This window comes from Anguilla anguilla, chromosome 7 (assembly GCF_013347855.1).
Source record: "Anguilla anguilla isolate fAngAng1 chromosome 7, fAngAng1.pri, whole genome shotgun sequence".
NCBI classification, from domain to species: Eukaryota; Metazoa; Chordata; class Actinopteri; order Anguilliformes; family Anguillidae; genus Anguilla; species Anguilla anguilla.
In genome coordinates, this window is record NC_049207.1 from 21,947,701 (window position 1) to 21,969,945 (window position 22,245).

At 43.6% G+C, this 22,245-nt stretch overlaps 2 protein-coding genes and 1 long non-coding RNA gene across 4 annotated transcripts in view; 1 reads left to right on the forward strand and 2 right to left on the reverse strand.

Moving 5' to 3' along the window:
* Positions 1 to 1,875: 1,875 nt before the first annotated feature.
* LOC118231507 lies at positions 1,876 to 6,580 on the reverse strand. 2 transcript variants are annotated; one of them, XR_004766083.1, is made up of 3 exons: positions 6,021 to 6,580; positions 2,516 to 2,624; positions 1,876 to 1,984 (listed from the first exon to the last, which is right to left on the reverse strand). It is a non-coding gene; the product is annotated as an uncharacterized LOC118231507 (long non-coding RNA). The 2 variants fall into 2 exon arrangements; XR_004766082.1 differs by lacking the exon at positions 6,021 to 6,580 and adding an exon at positions 3,011 to 3,085.
* A 2,122-nt stretch (positions 6,581 to 8,702) lies between these two features.
* Positions 8,703 to 15,004, forward strand: si:ch211-1o7.2 (ankyrin repeat domain-containing protein 53). The gene is made up of 6 exons (XM_035425106.1): positions 8,703 to 8,892; positions 10,157 to 10,280; positions 11,416 to 11,624; positions 12,263 to 12,427; positions 12,856 to 12,976; positions 13,557 to 15,004. The coding sequence occupies exons 2-6, from the start codon at positions 10,158 to 10,160 to the stop codon at positions 14,145 to 14,147; spliced, it is 1,209 nt and encodes a 402-aa protein (XP_035280997.1). The 5' UTR covers positions 8,703 to 8,892; position 10,157; the 3' UTR covers positions 14,148 to 15,004.
* A 5,157-nt stretch (positions 15,005 to 20,161) lies between these two features.
* The window catches only part of shtn2 (shootin 2), a 10,341-nt gene continuing 8,257 nt past the window's right edge, over positions 20,162 to 22,245 (reverse strand). Inside the window, exons 13-17 of the mRNA XM_035424808.1 lie at positions 21,635 to 21,735; positions 21,280 to 21,309; positions 21,058 to 21,111; positions 20,785 to 20,935; positions 20,162 to 20,369 (exon numbers count right to left, since the gene is read on the reverse strand). Of these exons, the coding sequence (XP_035280699.1) occupies positions 20,224 to 20,369; positions 20,785 to 20,935; positions 21,058 to 21,111; positions 21,280 to 21,309; positions 21,635 to 21,735 (482 nt within the window). The 3' untranslated portion in view covers positions 20,162 to 20,223. The remainder of the gene's footprint in view (positions 20,370 to 20,784; positions 20,936 to 21,057; positions 21,112 to 21,279; positions 21,310 to 21,634; positions 21,736 to 22,245) is intronic.

The window sequence follows — 22,245 nt, forward strand, 5'->3', positions numbered from 1 at the left end:
AATATATATATTTTTTAATAAGAGGAAGAGCCAATACTGTTTAATAAGATCATGAGGGAAAGGTATTACGATATAATGAGAAATAAGACGAGAAAGTTTTCTTTGGAATATGGTCGGAAGGAATGAGTGAGAGTTAAACTGGAGAATATGAGAGTTAAGATGGAGAATATGATGGTTAAAATGGAGGATATGAGAATTAAACTGGAAAATATGAGAATTAAACAGGAGAATATGAGAGTTAAACTACATAATATGAGTAAAACTGGACAATATGAGAGACAGAGTGAGAGAGATAGGAAGAGTTGGCTCACTTTTTAAGAAAAAAACACTCCATTAAGGAGAGACCATGACCAGAGACCTGCGCTCTTAGCTTGTTGTAATCCAGGGGGAAACAACCTGTTAAAGGAGCACAGGGTGGGTTTAAAAGCCTGTGCTGCCTGCCGTGTAAGAGGTGCGATGTCACTTCGCTTTAGACAGCGAATAACACAACCGCAGCGATATAAACGCCATGATCGGTATCCCCCGCCGCCCCCCTCCACCTCCTCCAAGGGGTGAACTCCCGACCGCTCAGAAACTCTTGTTAGTGTGTGAGCCCTGCATGCAGACCCTGTTTATAAATGCTTTTATTCACAGTTCTTTTTTTTTTTACATTAAAAATAAACTTTTTTGGTTGCACATTAAGCTGAGAAAGGCCTGAACCTAATACGAGAAATGAAAAAATGTATGATATCGCAAAAAAAGGAAGCGGGGGTGGGATGGAGTGGGTTGTGCAGGCATCGAGGTGTGTCCATTGGCTACCGCCCAGCCAGCTGTCTAACACATGGTCAAATGAATGTAAAATCTTGCATAACTTTGAGAAGCTGCTCATGCACAAAGCATACCTAAATAGATGCATGCATAGCATGGGAGATATAACCAACCCAAATGGACACATTTCACCACCATGAAGGGAGACGTGAAATGCACATTCAGAAACTTCAACCTCTTTTCCCCACCTCCAAAGATACCAAATAATTTGGCATTAAGTATGTACTGCAGTTTCCCAGACTGCTGGGCAATTCCTTCGCTTTGGACCGGCATCAGAAGGCAGAGAAGGCGGCTCGCATGTCCTTCGGAAAGCACTGCACTCGTTTCTAACTCCCCTCGCTGCTTAAATCCACCTCAGGGAACTGAGACTGTGAATTGCCTCAGAGTGCAAGCTCATCATTGAGGGTGGAAAGGAAGGGGAATGACTCATAGCACTTTCTGCATAACCTTCCTTTTAACCCTGTAAGATCACAAATATGTGATTACAATGCTCTTAATAGAACATTCTAATGCTGAAGTAACCATCACTGCTGGTAAATGAAATAATGTAGTTCTAGAACACCGACTTAAAATTTGGAAGAAACATTCCAAAAAACCTCCGCTTCAAAGGGTTAATAAAAAGGTTGTTAACCTTTCGGATACTTGCAAACTTGTGGCGTATTTTGAAAATTAGCACCTGCCGCCGTTGCCGTTGACTAGGCAGGGAATGCTGAGAGCTCATATTATGCGTTGTAATTTCTTGTCAGTCTTGTGTGATGGTTACACATAGACACATGCGCACACACATAATCATTTACAAATGAAGCATGCTTGCTAGTTTTTAAAGAACACCTGCATAAAAAAGAGAGAACGTGAACAAATACACTCATAGTATTAACAAGAACTATGATCAGATAGATTTAATATGCCATTTTAAGGTTCTCATACCACTTTACAAGCTCTATCAAATTCTCCCAGAATGCAACCAAGGAGATCATGATGGTAGATGCTTTGGAACTCGGTTTCCATTACAGACCACCCGGTTCCATCACCACCCTAATATCACTAAAACACTGATTGAAACTGCTGATTATTTCCAGAAGGTTCTGTTACCTCCTCAGTCTTCGTCTCTCTCTCTGAGACTGCTGCACAGGACAGTGTACAGTACAGCCCCATACTCCACAGCTCAGCCCGCTTCCTGTTGAAATTTGGGCAGCAGAAAGAATTGTGTCATGGAGGCAGGTGAGATATATATCCTGGATGCAAGGTATGAAAACAGCATTTCATATGACCACTCTTTTTTCCCTGTAGCATTACAGTAACATTAATCATTAAAACCCTCTGCGTACAGTATGCGTATGATATCATCATGTGAAGGGAGGTTAAAAGGAGAGAATGTTAGAGAGTAGCATACAGCCATGCCTACAGGCCACTCCCACAGTTCCCCTACTGGGCCTCCCAGACAATGTTGTTCTAATCTATTGAGAAACTAGACTGTTTGGAAAGATGCATTGAATTTGCATAAATACAGGGTTGTATTAGTGTATTAGTGTACAAATTAGTATGGCAGAATGTTTAATTTTATTAAAAGTGTTGTGAAATATAAAAGAGCTGTGATGGACTATATAATCTTTCTCTCTCGCTCATATAAATACACACACACACACAAATATATCCAATTAAACATGTGTTTCATGTGCTGAATGGAAAACGTAAGGCAACTAGTCACCAAAACTAGCAGGAGCCGAAGATGGCTGCTGTACAGCCCTGGCTGAGCATCACCAGAAAGGACACTCAGCACTTGGTGATGTCTTTGGGTCACAGACTTCAAGCAGTCACTGCATGGAAAAGATATGCAACAAAGTACTAAACATGACTACTTTCAGTTACATAACATGGATATGTCCCAAACATTATGGTGCCCTGAAATGGGCTGGATTGTGTATAGAAAGTACTGTACTTTCACATGGAAAAATCTAAATGTATAAAAATACTAAAATAATAAAAGTTAATAATGTGCACTTCAATCATATATGAATTGACAGAGCGGAGTACAGAGCCAAATAAAGAAAGAAATGTGTTTTTGTATGTGTACACATATATGTTCATACATGCATACGTACACACATACATTGGCACAGGTACATGCACAATGTGCTGTGTTGTCCCTGTATTGTACATTACGAAAGCACAGGTAGACATGTCTCTCAGTGACTCCTCTGACCTCTGCATAGCATAGGAACGGGACCTCTGCAGTCCTCCGCTGCCCATGTTCTCCCTGCTCCAAACGCTGCCCTCCCCCTCCCCCTCCCCCTCCCCCTCCCCCTCCCCCTCTGCCCCCGCCCCCGCCCCTCGCGCAGTCCGGGCAGGGAGGTCGCGGCGCGGTCGCCACGTGCAGCCCGGCCGAGCTGCGACTCTGAGCTGCGACTTTGAGCTGCAGAATGTGCCAGGCGCATTAGTGCACTGCTGCCTCGCTGAGCAGGAGAGTGGAGAGAGGGAGAAGGAGCGAGAGCGAGGGATGGAGAGAAGGAAAGAGAGAGACATTAGAGCACTTACACTAACACGGGCTGGAATCCCCAGGGCTTGGGGTCCTTGCCAGGTGGCTCGTCAAGCCACTGTAAAGAATGTTGGGCTTTCTCATCCCCCTTTTTCTCTCTCTCCCACCTCTCTGCTCCTCTCTCCCCATCTCTGTTCAATTCAAACTGTTCAATTCATTACTGTTTTACTGTAATACATGAAATACATTTAGGAAATATTGCCCAAGTATTGCACACAGTACATTCAATACATTCAAATCAAATAAAATGTATATACTTTAACAGATTTACTGTAAAGTTATTATTTTATATTAATCTATATTATATATATTATTTTATATTTTGACAGATTTTACACATTTGCCCACAGCTCTATATAATTTTAATGTATAAGTTATGGCTGCAGGTGGTTATTAGCTATCCCACAGGCTACGCCAAATGTTCACACTCACAATCTCAAGCTTAATGCAAGGGATTAAAGAGCTGGCGAGAATTGTATATGTGCGTGCCTGAATGTGTTGAGCGTATGAGAATGAACTGAAGTTTTGTGTGTGTGTGTGTGTGTGTGTGTGTGTACACTGAGGAAATACAGCATTTTCTTATTGATTTGCCTGCCCAAAGAAAAGCTCTGGCTCTGAACTAATGTTACACCAGTCCTAATCCTGATTGGTCCAGAAGGCGACCAATGGCAGAAGGACAGCTGGGGGCAGGGATACGCTCCCACCAGAGACTACAGCAGAAGCTCTCCTTTACGCTCGTTGCCCCCACTCCGTGCAATGAGCTCATTTTCCCTCATGCCTTGAGCTGGCTCCATCTGCTCTGCCAAGCGTGCCCCGTTCTTTAATTTCACAGCCCTCTGACCTCCTGCAGCAAAGCAAAGCTCAGCTTCGCAGTCTGCCACTCCCCGCACATCTGCATAAATCTCAGGCAGAGACGAGCCAACTGGACACTTCCAGTTTGCAATGAGGTTCGTAATTAGAATAACTCAGGCCCCAGCTAATCCAAATCCCCACCCGGTTGTTCGGGGATAAAGCCATTGCATGCAGCCCAGCTAGGTTACAGTGCAATTGGCTCTAGCGTCGCCCAGGGATGGGAGGGTTTCATTCAACTAGGATGTCAGTGTCACATTGCGAATCAGCACCCCCTGCTGGTCGATCAGGTGCAGGTAAGCCGTTTGAGAATGGAGAGAGCGCACAATACTTCATTTTTACACAGCCCTACAGCTCTGGAATGTGTCAACGGAAATCTAGGGACTGGTAATGCAGCTTCCTGAGAAGCAAACAGATTTTAGCACGGATGAGAAATGTGCGACCAGTGCATTAGTAAAGGAGACCCATCGCATGAAGAAATAATGACCGATGCGGCAGCGCCAGTCGATTCATCAATAAGCGCGTCGCTGTCAGCGATGAAAACACTGTTTGCTTTCAGATTAGTGATGTGAATGCCAGGAAGGGTACGGGATCAATCAAACTTTCTTTTTTGACCTTCCACCACCCCTCCTCCATGGGGGACAGATTCTTTATCTGGCTACATGTAAGTGAAGGGCATAGATTATTGCCCCAGGACCCTGTGGTGAAGCCCAGGTCATGAAACAATAAAGAGGCAAAAATTAATGGGGGGAAAGGTTCAAGAAATAAGACAAATAAAGAACGGTTGGACCCTTACCAGCATATACTTTTAACAGTTATACATAGAGACTGGATGCAGTAGAACACCAATTACTATAATTAGGCAAAAAGAATACCAGCAACAAATGAAAACAAGACTTAAATAAGAAAATACATTAACAAGTAGAAAAGACAAGACACGTGAGTAATAGAATGTTTGCATAGAGCTGTGGGCTTCTGTGAATTAACATCTGGAGGAAAACCAGCTGATATGGAGAAAACTGCAGAGAAGCAGAGGGAGGACTAGCGATGGTGTGCAAAAATGAAACATGCAGATGTTGGCTAGGGACATGATATCATATTTAGGCTAAATAAAATGGGTTTCACATTTTATCAGTATAAATATGTGTTTTCTGACGTTGTAAATCTTTTACTGGTGACTTAATAAATAGTGAGTTTGGAACAATGTTTGACTAATAAACATGACTCGTTTTTCCAGTTTTGAAGTAGGTAGGCTACTTAAGTTAAGAGCGTCGGTTAGTTGAATGAATGCATGGGCCCAATATAGTTTGTCCACAACCAAAGACACGCGTCTGTACGTCTGTTTTCTTTGTGTAGAGGGAAGTTTTTTCTTCTTCAGTGATTTTCTTGGTGCACTGAGTTGAGTTCAACTCAAAGTTGGTACCCTTAAGCGCTCTGTCATTGCCATTAACCAGTCATGTTTTCAGGTAACGCTTACAAATGGACGATTATTTTTCTCTGAATCTTGTTTTTATGTCATGTTCTAGCCATTAAATGGTGTGTACAGTCATTTCGTGGACAGTGTCAGCCGGCAATTTAAAAGCAGTTTGGGAAAAAAGTAGCCAATTTCAGAGCCATTTCAAGGTTGCCACGATTGCCGGCGTTGTTTTCGTTTACCCCAGGCAGTAAAAATCAAGTCATCCCAAATACTAGGCCTACGTGTCTTAACGTGGTTTCTTTCAGTCTTGTTTTCAGCAATTACCATGTCCATGTCGTGCTGTACGAAGTTTACAGTAGCCTACCTTTAATTTTATTTTTTTCACCTTCAGGTCGTCTACCTGGCACTTACTGAATTAATGTCCGTATGTCCATCCGAACAACATCCAACACGTAAAGTTTGGTACTTGTCAATGCCAGGATATTAGCGTCCAACCCCACATGAACCGCGCAGGACATCGTTGTCCGTAGATTAATATCTCATCCTTTCCTTTTCGTCAAGCATTTCGCCATCGCGGGGCCGATTGCCTAAGAATTGTTCCATCTTGCTCAGACAGTGGTAAGCTATAGAAGAGAGCGGTGACTTAAGTTTTGGGAACTTAGTCCTGTCGGCGTTCAGAAACAGGGCGCCACCATGATGGATTCTGTAAACCAGCCCACTCGGTGCTGCCGCCACAGTTGGAACACACTAAGTTCATCTGGGAACTGATCGATCACGCTTAATGCACGTCCCCGGTCCTGTAAGTTCAAGAGAAATTCGAACGATCGATAATACACTGCCCGCTGATCAGTGAAATCGACCAGGAAGTCACGCAATGACACGGAGACAATAACAGTCCAGAAAAAGGCAGTCCAGTCTCTGTAGAGGTCCACTGCAATGCCAACAGGTCTCTCAGTTCTGGGTGCACTGATGCGGTATTGATCCACGCCGTTGTGCTCCAAGCACGTGACCATTGTCCCCGTGGTGAAGGGCTTTGATAGGAGCCGCGTGGGTCATTGGTTTTCACACAGTATCTATAACATGACCCAGTGTGTGGCTCTGCCCAATAAAAGACAAAAAATAAACAACCCCTTTCCACTCCTACTTTACATTGATACCGTGTGGCAACAAGCACTTTACAACTAATAAGCTAGGGTGACACAACGAATGCAGTTGAGAGTGCGAACAAAACGGGCAGTTTATGCAAAAGTAAATTTCCGATCCAATGAGACATTCCAGGGATTCCTTAGTTTACCCATTTTTTTCAGGATTTCCCACTGATATACCAAAATGTTGTCCCAGAACGGCAGTGTGCATTTGGTTTACATTTTAATAGCAATGTAGTCTTTTAAAAAATAACAAATTAAGCAAAGAATTTATGCTACTCACACTGAGCTGTCAGACCAATGTTCAGAGTACGCTAACACATTCAAACAGCACACATAAACAGAATATTTATTGTACACACTGAACTGTAAATGTTACATATGTTTAGCATTGTTGATCCATGGTCCTGTACCAAGGATTGCATTGCAACATGTATATTCTCTCTAAATATTATATTATTTTCCAGTTTATCAGTGGCATCTGCAGAGATACAAAGCTAAATCACATCAAATGTGGCCACCACACTGTGTCAGACACAAAGTGATTATCTATAAAGACACAAGTGTTAACCCATCTCACCAATTCCTAATGGCTCAAATTGTACTTTCCATTAGAGTCTTCCAGGAACTTGATAGTTGTCCCACAGTAGAGTAAACTGTTGTCTTAGGGGTGTGTTTGCACCTCACTTGGTAGGTTAAATTCCATGGTAACCATGGTAAGCTCACCTCAGGACACCTTTATAATCTTCATCACCTCTCCTTTCATTACTCATGAGTTATGATTCTCAACTACTAATTAATAAACTAAACGAAACCAAAAGAAACATATGCAAGCACACCCTCTTTGATTTCTCACACAGCTGAAAGATTAATGGGCTAAGTGTGGCTGTGACCTATAAAATATGACAACAAAATTAAGAGGAATCAATCAAAGTGGTAGCCATTAAAACAGAAAGTGACTTTTACTGACAGACCAATGTTTCTGATTTCCTATCAGCCTCGCCTTAATGAAGAATACTCTGGGTTTCTAGCCCCTCATACTCATATTATGGAGGCTAATAAGATTAAATGAACTGTATGAAATGAACAGTAACATTTAAAGAGGATTTATTCAATATACCATTAAGACAAAGCATGCAGGAAACTGGTAACTTATGTTTTGGTGAATTATAAAAAGTGGCCTACCTTGCCTGCTATTCAAGAAGTCCCATTCCAATTGACAGATAAAAACATCCATTCCTCTGCACATGATTAAAAGTGGTAGGTTAAATTTTGGAGACGGCCCACTTTTTTAATCCACTAAGGGTCTATATGACTCGATCTAAAGGACAGCAGTTTGGTGTCGGTGCATAATGGGTGACACCGGATTAGCGCATCGCAAGTTAAAAACGGACTATTGTGCACGCATTTACACTCTATGTTGAAAACAACAATTTTTTATTCAAAACAACACACGACGTGTCATTTTTAAAGACTCCACCATGTCTAGTTAAGGACAACACATTTTGTGTTCCTTTCTACACCGCCTGCCTTAAAAAGCTCCCATTGTAACACATAAATTGTATAGGCTTGTAGCACAAAAACAGGAACTTTGACATGTGCAGAAAGTAAAACCAAAGCAGTAACACAACAATGTGCTACTAAAAATTTCTGTATGAACAAAACAATACATTCAATGTAGATATACCGCTCTTCATGAAACATGTAACATAATAGTGATTGTCAACAAGACGTGAAACAGTAGAGCTTTAATGGAGGTTCTGTATTTATTTATTTATTTATTTTTTATTTTGTTTATTTAGCCTATTTATTTATTGTCAAAAATCAGTTATGGCCACGAATATTGTCTAATATTTCCTGGCAACCGCGACTTGCTCACCCACTCCCAGCAAACGGACGAATTTACCGATCGGGTGCAATTTCACAGACTTCCACCAGAGGGGTGAAATAGCTGCACATGGTTTTCAGTAACGCCACAAGCAACGACACGGGAACAGTTTATTGCGGTTGTGCCCTGGAGCAGGTGAAATCTCATTTTGCCATATCAAAAGGAGTCGTCATATACTGCTCTACATTTCGTGTGTCCTTTTGGAATCTCGGAACAAAACAAGAAATCACTTTGAATTTGACGTGCACAAGTAAGTAGGCTCTCGTGTTAGACTAAATCGGAAAGTTTTAAAGATTTGAAAAGATTAGATAATTTGATTATATGTTAAAGAAGTTATTAAAGTATCGAAATACTTAACTTTCGAATAACTCCATACTGAACTCTTTTGCTGTCATCCTTGTTGATTAAACGTTTAATTTTTCATTCCAATTGTTTGCTCGTTAACACCAGGACAAATATGGTAATTAAAAAAGACGCAATCAGGGGAAAGTATGTTCTGCTTGCATGACAGTATTGACAGTTTAATTATATACCAACACCTTCAGAAGAAAAAGACTGTGGAGGGAAATTCACATGCTGAGCATCACCATAGCAACAGCAAAACATGCCAACAAACACAATGCGTTTCAATATGGCAGCTGCGTGACATTAAAATTAGCCTATATCTGACTATTACAATATTTTGTTTCGCGTGGCATTATAGTGAATACGCCTACCTTTGCTTTACTATTTTTGCACATTTGTCACAACACTTTCTAGTTAAAATTCCCACTTGTATTCCTCTTTCCAAATAGATACTGCAAGCATCTCTGGTCAACTGGGAATATCGTAAAGTAGTTCAACTGCTCAGCTGCCGTTGTGTCCCAGGAATGCACATCTTGAACAGTCAGCCCACAGAGACAACAGACGGACAATATTGTTTTTTTTCACAGCTGTATATTTATTATGATTTTACGTACATTTTTCAATGGCACAACACCATCCTTACACAGAACCTATGATATTCTGATTATAGGATTATTCCCTCAACTACTGCTGGTCTTCTCAGCCTATATTGACTGCTTTGTATGAGGTTTGGTAATATTGTTGGTATTTGTTTTTTCCATATATCCATCAGCATTGTTGTCTGAATATGGGATACCCTGTATGTTACAGTGTACCTTTTTACAAATGCAGCAGTGAGCTCTTACGTGCCCAGAAGTTAGATCAGAAACTGATAGTCACCCGGGAGACCTATGTTCACTGTGCAATCTGTTCTGGCTCAGATAATTCAAATAATTAAATGAACTGTGGCAAAACATCTGGCCTGGCAGTGGCAGCCGCAGAATTTTTGATGTAAAGTTTATATACAGTTAGATATCTGGCTACTACAGAAGATCTTTGACAATTTATACCGAATTTCTTTTCTGACAAGTCCGTGTGTTTTAAATGACCACCGTTGCCGGTTATTCCGAAATGTCCCACACTTCCCCTGTCCTGTCTCCCCTCTCTGTTGCACGTGCTTCTGGGGAGAGGATGAAGAGGGTGCTCCAGCAGGCCCCCCCGGAGAGCGATGTCTTCCAGGCCGCTGCCTCGGGGGACCAGGCCTGGCTGCTCCTCAGCCTGAGGAACGTACCGCTCAAACAGACTGACAAGCAGGTGAGCCCGAGGCCCTCGGTCGTCTTGGCTTTCGGGCGATGGGCCGTCTCTCGGGAGGGGGGAGGTGGAAACCCTTGCAATTGCAGCCCCCCCCCACCCCCATTATGAGCAGATGGCATAAATATGTTCACTATGTTTATTTCTGTGATGCATTAGAATATTAGCCACTTATCATGTGATTAGAATGCAGTCGCTTCTGGGTGGTGAAGGGGTACAAACCCCTGAGTGGGTGGGTTCCACTATTACAGAATTTTGCAAGGGGTGTCAGGGAAGCAATTTGTTGAGCTGTTCATGCTGTAAATTAAGTGACAATGTCATGCTCACATATGAGCCAAATCATTGTCATCTTGATCTGTTTTATTTATAATTTAGTATGAATTTATCATTTTTACCAGACAAACTTAATAGTGTTATTAAGATCTCTGCTTAATAATAAAGTAAGCAAGCTGAAACACTTTGTTACCTTAAATTAGTAAAATTTAATTTAGAACTTGATCTTGAGATCTATGCTTATCTACTTTTTCCATGAATGTGAAAATTTGGTTATTGGCATTTATGGAATAAATTAGCACCAGCTAATATGGCCAGACAAATATTTTTCACTGACATCAGCTCCAAAGTTTTCATATTGTGCATCAATAACAGGATATATCTGACCGTAAAGGTTTGTCCATTGCATTTGTGTTTATGAGAGTAGCACTGATCACTCTTGTAAGTTGCTCTGGATAAGAGTGCCTGCTGAGTGAATGTAAAGTAATGCAATGTGATGCAGTGCCCTGTTTTAAGCTCATGGACTGCCATTGTTCTGATATGCGTCTCTGAACGGGACCCTCTCTCCCCTGTGTGTGTTCTGAAGGGGACCCTCTCTCCCCTGTGTGTGTTCTGAACGGGACCCTCTCTCCCCTGTGTGTGCTCTGAACGGGACCCTCTCTCCCCTGTGTGTGTTCTGGATGTGACCCTCTCTCCCCTGTGTGTGCTCTGAACGGGACCCTCTCTCCCCTGTGTGTGCTCTGAACGGGACCCTCTCTCCCCTGTGTGTGTTCTGAGCGGGACCCTCTCTCCCCTGTGTGTGTTCTGAACGGGACCCTCTCTCCCCTGTGTGTGCTCTGAACGGGACCCTCTCTCCCCTGTGTAGGGTCTGAGCTTGCTCCACGTGGCTGCTATGCACGGTCACCTGGGCTGCCTGAAGCTGCTTCTGGAGCTCGGAGGCACGGATACGGACGTGAACGCCAGCTGTCCCCGCGGCCGGAGGCCCATGCACATGGCGGTCAGCGACCAGAGCCGGCCCCTCCACTCCCTCGCCTGCCTCACCTGCCTGCTGGAGCACGGCGCCCTGCCCAATGTGTACCGCCCTTCCACTTCCCTTATCCACTCTGTCACTTCCTGTTTCCCGCACGGCTGACCGGGTGTGGCTCCTGTGTCGGGTGTGGCCCGTTGATGGGTTGTGTGGTGGATTCAATAGCAGTGCCAGAAATAAGTATGTGTGTTTGTGTGTGTGTGTGTGTGTGTGTGTGTGTGTGAAAGTTTTTGTGTGTGTGCTTGTGTGGGTGCGTATGTTTGTGTGTGCCTACTGAAGAAATGCAGCCTTTTCCTTCTCGACCTGCTTGCCCAAACCAAGGATTTCTTAATCTGTGCTAATATCACACCAGTCCTCATCCTGATTGGAGGACAACCAGTGGCAGTGGGAAAGCTGGGGACAGGGACAATGCTCCCACTCCATGCATCTTTGTTTTATAACTTCCTGACCAGCTCTTGAGATTGGGGGGGTGGGGGGGCAAGGCAGGAAATCACATGCGGCCCTTCTGACCGACTTCCCCTGTCATTATGTTACCCAAGACTTGTAAAACTCAGCTCTTGGGAGACCCCCAATGCTCAAGTTCCCAGGCAGCCGCCTGCCTTGCCTGTTCATAATGTTTGTCCCTGCAAGGCCACAGAACCAGTGTGTGAGGTACTCTTGGTGACACAAATTTGTCTCGCTGCAGGTCCACTGAGGAGGGGCTCACGCCCTTGCACCTGGCTGCCACCCAGGGCCTGCTGGACTGCGCTAAGGTTCTCGTCAAGGTGGGGGCAGACATCAGCACTCGGGACAGCCGGGGCCACACTGCTCTGGACCTCGCCCGGCTCTGGGGCCACAGAGCGATTGCTAGGTAATGCCTTACAAATAACTGCTTTAAAAAAAAAAACAGGACTTAAAGAGAGAAAACAAATCATTTCACATATGCATAATGGTTTCTGCAAATTTCTGATAGCTATGTCAGTGCTACTCTAAAGTTATACAATTTACAGTTTTATCGTAGTGCTTGTTTAACAGATCTCATTGTAGCCAATCACTTGTTGCTCTTTGCAGCAGTATGACTTCCAGTGCAAAACTGCAGAGACTCTTGAGTTATGCAGATTAACATGGTCTGCAACATGAATATTCCCATTTTATTTCTAATATAGACCTGTAGAATATTTGGTAACCAAATTGCTCATGTAAAGCACTTGAAAATAATGAAATTATTATTATTATTATTATTATTATTATTATTATCAGTACGTCTGTGCATGTGTGTGTATTGTATGTGCATGACAGGTTCCTTAAGGATCGCATGTGGCAGGAAGAGAACCAGAGACAGTGGGAGAGATGCAATGAACTCCTGAAGCTCAGAAAGACTCTGGTCAGGAGACACCAGCAAATGCAAGATGAGGCAAAGGTCACACTTCTATTAAATACCAGTGTGTGTCTTCCATCATTATTTTAATTTAGACAACTAATGTTAATGACTTAAGGGATGAGTTGTGGGTAGGTGAGACTACAGCACATCACAAATGTAAATCATACAAAATTGTTTCAATACCCATAAAAACATAGATTACAAATACAGTGAATTTGCCAACTGTCATGCATGAAAGTGGTAAAAAAAAAAGTAATTGATATATTTGGCTACATATGCCCTTTATTATGTTTTGTTATGTTTTAAATATATTTTTGATGTTTGTTTTAAGAGAGGACTTCAATGATGATTAAATGCTAGAATTTACTGGTTTTGTATTAATAGTGAAGTACACACTGAAAAATATGGTACTCTTGAATTCTTAACAAAAAAAATGCAAGCAACCACTGTTTTTGATTTGCATGTAGATGTTATGAAATGCAATGTAAATATTTTCTCATGGTCTTGGTTATTTGGTTACTCATGGGTGTTCACCATTAGTAGACCGGCCCTGTTTTTTTTTTTTTTTCAAACCAAATGCAGAACTGTCCGTTTGCTTGTGTTTCCATGACAATTTCAGGTTGCCAGGCAGGCCATCAGCGAGCAGAGTGTGGAGGAATGGGCAAGGCTGAAGGGTGTCCCTGTCCCTCAGCCGGCCCCTAAAAGCGCACTGTCCCGAGGCTCCGCCCAACGCTGCAGTGCTGAGAGGAAGACCCCAATCCGGGAGCGCAAAAAACACGCTGGACCGAGGGGCCGGGGGGCGGGTACAGGGGCTGCCCGAGCATCGTGGAACATCTCCCCGAACCCCTCCAAACCCCCGTCCGCTACCATCAGCGCCCCGCAGGGGGTCCGCATGAGCACCAGACCCGAGGGGGCCCCTCCGCAGCCTGACATGAGGGGCAGAGTGACCCTCTCGAAGGGGGCCCCTGACCGGGCCCCACGCTCGGCACAGCTGGGCGGGTCCGCCTACGACCTCCCGGCTCTGCCCTGGGACACGATCCAGAGAGGCCTGTTCCCAAATGCCTACCGCCCCCGCCTGGTCTCCCCCCTCAGCTTCCACCCCGTCCATGTACAGGACCTGCCGCGCCTCAGCGCCCCCACCCACGGGACCTCCCCCTGGACGGAGGTGGCCATGCACCTGGCCGAGACGCTGGAACCGGGGCGATACTGAGGAGGGGGGTTAAATCAGGGGGAGAGCCTTATTTGTGTTAAGATAGTTCAATGCAGGTATTGCACATGCTGGTATTGCACATTAAACTGAATGGTATTGAGATTTAGTAGATCAGTCAGGATCATTTTGTCAAAGATTGACATAAAACATACAGTAAAGCAACAGTTAAACAGCTGTACCACTCCTTCATAAGCTCTTTATAGCACCTTTATAAGTGCTAAATAAAGTTTCTTAAATAACCACAAAAATGCCAAGGGTATTCGTCATTGGATATGTTATAATTATGTCATGTTTCAATGGCGACAATGTACAGTTGGCATATTTGCAATTATTGTTGAAAGCGTTTATGAATGTTTATGTTGTGTTTATGTAGATGGTGTGTACTGCTTATGAAGGGCAAGTCATTGAGTGCGTTCCCAAAAATTCCCAACAGCATTGCGCAGTTGGAATGGAATGGTTGCTGGGCAGCAGGCAGGTAACGTTTGCATATCTGAAGGACAGGTATGGATAAGGCCGCGTCCGGGGTTACGCTCTCCCTTTGGGGGCGAGGAAGAACTGCAGCTCTAATGGAGGGGCGGCGCCGTGCTGACCCGGGGGCGGGCTGTCATACTGAAAGCAGGAGGAGCAGCTCGGCTTCTCCGGCCGTTCCCCTGGGGGGCTGGGGATAAGCCGCAGGTCCCCTCAGCCACTCAGCCGCTAGCAAGAGCTGATTGACAGGGGCCTCCACACCCCCCCCCCCCCCCCACCTCAGCACTTAGCACCTGCACGGCAGACTGTGATGACCTGTGGTCAACCTCACACCAACCCCTGGGGGAGGGGGGGGGGGTCACACACTTGCACTTGAACACCCTTCAGCACTACGCTGCTCCTGGTGGTGGTGGCGGGGGGGGGGGGGGTCTGGTGATTTTTATATTCTTCTTGTAATTGGGAACCACGTAAGACCCAGGAAGGGTGAGTTAAGGTTGTGATTGGCTACTTTAACTGATCAATGAAGTGCAGGGAAACGAAAGAACCCAGTGTACCCTATGGCTTTGAAGAAGTGGGGTTGGGGGGGGCTTGCAGATATTCAAATATTCATGGCCAGTTCATAAAATTCATTACAATTGAAATACATTTTACCTAAATCAAGCCAACATTGTTCAATCAGTAAATCCACAAGAAAGTTCAACATTTTAATATTTACCTCTGTTGATTAGAATGTATACTTGCCTTTCTAAAATATGTCACACTTTGGCAATTTCTACTATGGATATCCTGCCAATTAAACACATTTTTCTAATGTCTTTTTGGAAATTTTTAATTTACTTTTATTTTTCACATTACTCTGTGCTTGATAATATACATTGAATGTGGCTTTTTGTTTTATTGGTACTTAATCTGTGAAATGATGTGTCTAAAAATTTTATTTTCAATAATCCTGTGATGAGACTGGATATCTCCTGTTGTGTTGTTAAAGCCTATCTGAGCCCTGAAATCTTTGAATCTTTTGAATCCTTTGTGAGAGAGGTCAGTGACTCAGAAGTGCTTGTATGTATGGAACTCTGATTGCTCCCACTTCAATAGCACACACAGAAATGAAAACAAAACAAAACCCAGAGCCCTTTTACTGCACACGATTATTTAACCCAGTAGCTCAGACGTGTTAAATACAGGTCAAGGATAAACGTATTGAAAATGTCATTTAAAAAAAAACATTAAACAACAGTCACTGAAGCCGGTTCATGTGAAGGGCACATCACTTCAGTTTGAAAAATGCTGTAAAAATGCCATAGATTTAACAGGCTTCTGCTTTTGCTCTCGCTATGTGATTATTGTGGCAGGTTTAAATGGTTGCAATCAGGTGCCAAAATCACACAACCATAATGGGGTGTCGCATATTACCATTCCCTTAACAGTGCCCTGCTTACAAATGCATAGCAGACATTAACACAGCACCGTCATAAATAATGAACCGAAACATGTCTGATAAGATGCTCTTCTACCACTCTGACCAGGTCCTGCTCATGATCATACAGCCAGCACGGCTCTGTCCTGATTGGGCAGCCTTATCTCCATAACATTCTAGAGCATTGTCTAATGATATGGCCCATACATCACACTCTGTGGGTGAGTCAGTAATAGCACAGGTCAATTACAAGAGGCAAAGCAGTCAGCCTGGATTGCTGTGGACCAAGCATGACCAAAATGATGTGTGCAGAACAGGGATAGGTTAGCTGGCCAGTGAAGAATCACAGGCACAAAACGTGGAGTGTGGGACAATCATGGTTTTTTCAGATTTTAAAAATAGCACACCCTGGGGCACCCTGGAGGCGCTCCACATTATAGGACAATGCTTCATGATGTCATACAAGGGAAGGTCTGCAATAAGCTACAGTATTCCAAGCACCCATCATCTCTACAGGATACCCTTCAAAGAAGTACAACCTGGTCAGCAAACCAGTGGAGGACTACATGAGAGGGAAGAGGAAAACGGCACAAACAGATTTATATGAGAGCATGGACAGAGTGCTTCAAGTTTTGAATTTTAAAAATGGGAAAGATTTTTTTTACGAGAAACAAGAAACAGTGTGTGTTACTCTTATTGAGAGCACCCAAAAAATGTTAACACATTTAATACCCCTGGAAAGATACAGACAAAGAGTGTAAAAAAACAAATGATGAAACACAATGAAATGCTACCATAGCAACAAAAGGTTGTAGCAAGAAAAACTCACACACATTCACAGGGTTCAAGGCTCATATCTCACTGGTATCATATGCTTCAGCAAGCAGCTGCTGGCAGATGTGCCGTTCTGTGAAATACTACAGGCCAGCAGCTACAGCCAAAATGAGCAACTAACCCCCCAAAAAACACCAATCAACCAAACAATGAACAAAATGAGATGCACTGCTGTCCTACATGCATGCTGCCTAGATAACAAATATGGCAAACTGATATTTAAAAGGTACAAGTGAACACACAGACACACGCACGGCACACAAATCCAACATTCTAATTGAAAGTGGCAAATGGTCCCCAAGAACAGAGGTGACTCTAGGCAATCAGTGCAAATAAGTCAAAACATTCACATCAAACGTGGGGGGGGGTTTCAGCCCAGGGTGTACTCACTGTTAGTCACACAGAAGCATTCCCAGGTTTTATCCAAAAAATGAAACACTTTTTCCCCCCTCCAAAATACCATAATCTCAATAACAACACCAGCACTCATATCCCTTCACTTTTAAACATTTTCAGGCTTTACTGAACAGGACTGACTCCTCCGGGTGTTTGGGAGCCATGGTCCATCAGCAACAAATGCAGCCACTGGCCCACAGTAACCAAGCTGATGGACTGCACATTGGATGGAAGTGGAGAGCTCTTCTGCACTCCCCTGGATTTACAGAGTGTGTTACAGTCATGAGAACTGGTAAGAAAATCTGAGCAATTCCAGATTGAGAGGCTGAGAAGTTAAAAAGAGGTTTTTGAGATTTCAGTACCCTCACCGGCACAGATAAAAACAACTCATGCATGTAGGCGTTTGGGTGTTTACCCAAAGGCTTTCCACTTTTAGAAAAGGTGAAATAAAGTCTAAGGATTTTTGGATAACGGTTGTTATCACTCCCAACAGACTGAGGCTGACATGATGTAATTGCTTTGTGAATGCCTCATGTGTCAGAGAGGGGGTAAGGCCAAAGGGATTTCCCTGACTGAATGTCAAGCTCTGACGAACATAAGAAATGTTTAAAAAGAAAGCACCGCCATCACGCCATTGGTGCGCCGGAGGCAAGATGGCTGACCGTGATTGTGGTCTTCAGAGCCAACAATATCACATTCCGTAGATCCTGCTCTATGCAAACATTAAATGGCCTCCGGAATGCCATATATGTGCATGTGGTGGCTGCACGCATGCTTGCGCCCACACGCATAGGCTTCCATGCATGCACATGCATACACACACACACACACACACACACCCACACACACACACACGCACACACACACACACACACACACACACACACACACACACACACACACATTATTTATTTAATCTCATTTTGAGTAGCCACACCAGAGAAGGACACCTTTCCATTCTACGTGCAAAAACCACATGATGTTTTTATGGAGGTCAGTGATAAAGTGGCTTTATAAGAAGTGTGCAAAAACATAAATAAACCAATAAGTAAAAACCTGGAAATGTGTCAGAGTGAGAATGATCACATCCATTTCAATGTGCTTTTAAAAAAAGTGCCTGTCTGCAAAAGTCTGAAAGAAAGAGGACCCAGATACATTCAGAGAGCTAGACACGAATGAATTCCTAAAACCACCTGGCAGCTTTTAGCTTAGTAACACCTCAGGATTCAAGCTAAAATGCAGAATATGGTAAGATACATTCCCCCAAAGTGCTCTACTGAATTAAAAAACAGAGTTGCTGGAAATAAATGAGAGGACAGCTCTTCCACCTTTGAAAGCTGGAATGGTTATAAAGTCTTAATCTTGTCACAGAAGGTATTAAAATGACACAATCTCAGAGGTGTTGCAAATGAATCCACTGGCCCATTCTTATGTGAATTACTCTTTTATGATTTCACTAGGCGTGCATGGGCCAGCTGCATGACATTTATGTTAGCATCAATTTTTGTCGGTTTTTTTAAATTTATCTTACTTACGTCAGGTCATGTATTTTTATGTTTGCTGACTTATTTAGGCTAAAATGATAATAATTTTTAATAAAAATCTATAAAATCAATAGTGTATGTTTCTCAAACAATTGCATGTTGTTTATGAATAATGATTCTTTAATAATGATGTGGAAGCAATGCAAACTTGTTTTTGTTAGTATTAAAATCATATAATTTTTTATTTATTTGAGAAAAACATTTTATCCAGATGAGATCTCAAGCATGACAATGATACTGACACAACCTATAAGACAACAAGAGCACCCTCTGTGGCCACAGGGTTAATAAAATAGCGCTGAGGCAGACTGTCATGTCCATGTTCTGGTGCCATACCAGAAATAAGCTATCAATGCAAACAAGCTGAGTTGATTAGTTCAGTTAAGGCATCCAATACAGTCCCATCTGAACTCTGTTATACTAACCCTGTCTGTGGCTAGAATCTAACCAGCAGAGCCTGATCACTGCCGGCCCACCGTCGTGCCCAACATTCATTCTGGCAGTCTAGGGGCAGGTTCAAGCACTCTAATGGGTGAGGTACTCAGAGCTCTGAGATTTAACTGCTCAGGCATAGGAGTGCGCAGAAGTGAGAAATCAAGCAGCAGCTGGGGAACATGTGCATGGGGCTGAGGATTAGACTGATTAATTATCATTCTGTTAATTAGGTTTTAAATTACATTTTTTTTGTGATAGAGAAGAAAAAAAAGTTTCTCTCAGAAGGAGACTGAAAAAATGTAAGAAGTAATTGCTTTTGGCGCGTTAATCCTAGAGCCAGGGGGGGGGGTGGGGGGGGGGGGGGGGGGAGGGTGGGGGCACTATTGTGGAGAGGCAAGTGCAGCAATGGGGCAGTGCATCACAGGGCCCCACGCCGCTGTCCAAGGTCCTGCAGGGCTTGGAAGGCGAACAGCCGATAGCTGTTAGAAGAGTAGCAGCCCTATCTCTGGCTCTTCGTTACTGTTTGACACTGGAATTGTACTGTTACAGGCCTGGGGGCATTGGTTCCCCTTCCATTCAGCCAGTTCAGAAAATTCATAAATTAAAAAAATGGCCTTATTGATTGTTGTATGGAGATTTTTCAAATTCATGAATTGAATTTCAATTAATTTCCCGAATTGAGTGTGAAGAAATGGAATTCTCCACTAAAGTGTCAGTTCAGCATGTGATGTAATTTGATCATTTTGTACAGACATGAAAAGGAACCAGATACCATTCCTAATATTGACTATCACTATTCCACATCCATTCCTGATTAGCCTCGTAATCCCCCTCCCAATGACATTTCCCTCTCTCTCCCTCCTCCCCTCTCTCTCCCTCTTTCCCTCTCTCTCCCTCCTTCCCTCTCTCTCCCTCCTCCCCTCTCTCTCCCTCCCTCCTTCCCTCTCTCTCCCTCCTTCCTTCTCCCTCCCGTTTGCAGGCTTCAGCTGTCCCCCCAGATGACGCCCTCAGAGATTCGGATGCGGGAGTTCCTCTTCTCCCGGTTCTGTTTCAGCCGCCGCAGGACGGGGGCGCTGCTCTCTCCTGCCCAGGGCGCAGTGGTGTCGGCGGGGCTTGACGATTGTGGGTCTTTGGAGGAAAAGAAAGACATGTTATGTTACTGTGACACATAATCACATAAACATTACCTTGACGCAGAGGACATTTAAAACTGACATTGGTTTATGACAGCAAGTCATGTCCTAGGCTTCTATGAGGCCATCTAACTGTGTAATCAGTTGCTGTATTTGATCACTGATATTCTGAGAAGCAACCAAAACCAGTGGAACATTCAACTGCCCAGAACAAGGGTTTGGGTTTCCTGTTCTGTGGCCTTATTCCAGAGATACTCATATCTGACCTTTGGGTCCAGTAGCACCGTTGGTTTTCATTCTTCCCCTCTAATCTGAAACTGATTTAAACCTAATGCGCAGGATAAATGCAATCAGTGACATTATTGGACTATGGACTATCAGGCAGAAAAGAAAACAGGGTGGAATTGTACCTTGGGCTTTTGGTGGGGTCGGACAGGTCTGCTCATCCCCCATGGCTCTCCTCCTCCTCTGTAGGACTGCCTGAAGCTCCGCCCCCCCAACATGGCGGCTGATTCTCTTGCGGGACATCCCCCTCCTAAAGCCAGGCCGCTTCATAGACTCCTGAGCACAATGACCAATCAGATTATCTGCATTGCATAGCAAAGCTCTTGCTAATGGGTTTTTTGTGTTTTATGGTGAATGTACTGTGGAATGGACCTGGTGGCATTTGGTGCTTTGCTTACCAACATGCCTTGCAATTCAAACACTGCAGACTTCCTTTTCTCAGAATTCTGATCCTGAATGCAAAATACACACACAGGGCACTTTAATAAAATGGAATCATTGTCATTACTATGACTCATAAAATAAAGTGCATGAGTGTTAGGAATGGTAAAAGGCAGTATTTGCCACATGACTATTTAAACAAACATAGCGATGCGAAAAAAAGCATAAAATATGCTGACCCTCCAGGCACTGTCGTCCTCTGACCCAACCTGTGAGAAATGGGAAAGGTTAATGGCCATCTCGGACAGGTACTCTCAAAGGGGACCTCCAAGCTGCTATGAAGTCAGCTCTAATAGCATTACATAACACAGCATGCTATATACAGCTCTTTTCTGAGAAAGACCCGAGTTACCTTGAGTTATCGGTAAAGTGATGTCTATGATCCGAAATGCTTGTTCTATATGTGAAATCCATTCAAATGTTTTGCTTGCGTATATGAGCATGCTTGTACATAGTTTGCAAATTGGACATTCCAAATTTGTGTGGGATTCAAAAAATAGATGAAGCCGAGGCCATGGAAGCTGCGGTCTGAACCTGATGTGGTCTCTGGGTGGGTCTCAGCGCGATTCCCTTCTTGATGCGCTCCATCATTTCATCCACCGCTCTGGCCTTAATGTCACATGAAGGTGGTTGCCCTGGGAGACGCATACAAACACAGAATCAGTCCTGCTGCTGGGGGGTATTGTCATGGTCCTGTGTTCCTGTCTGTGTTTCCCTTGTTGGGCCGCCAGATGGCGGCACTTCTGTTTTGTGTCCTGCTCCCCTCCTGTTAATTGTATGATTGTTTCAATTGTCTCGTTATCCCATCATGGTTCCCACCTGTGTCTTGTTATCCCCTCCTTCTGGTTTGATTGTTTTTTGAGTTCACCTGTGTCTTGTTACCCCTTGTCTATTTAAGTTCTCTGTTCCCTTGACTCGGGTGCTGGTTCCTTGCGTTTGTTCTGCCTTGTGTTTGTTCCCGATATCTGTTGCTTTCAAGCGTATGTACCTGCCTGTGTTTTGTTCTGACTTGTGTTTTGTTTGACCTGCCCTTGTCTGCTACCTGCCTGTGTTCTGCCCTGCCCATGTTTGTGAGTTCCTCTTGTTTTCTGTTTTATTTAGATATTTTTTGAGTTTGTGTTTTTGCCCTTCGTGTCCTTTCTGTT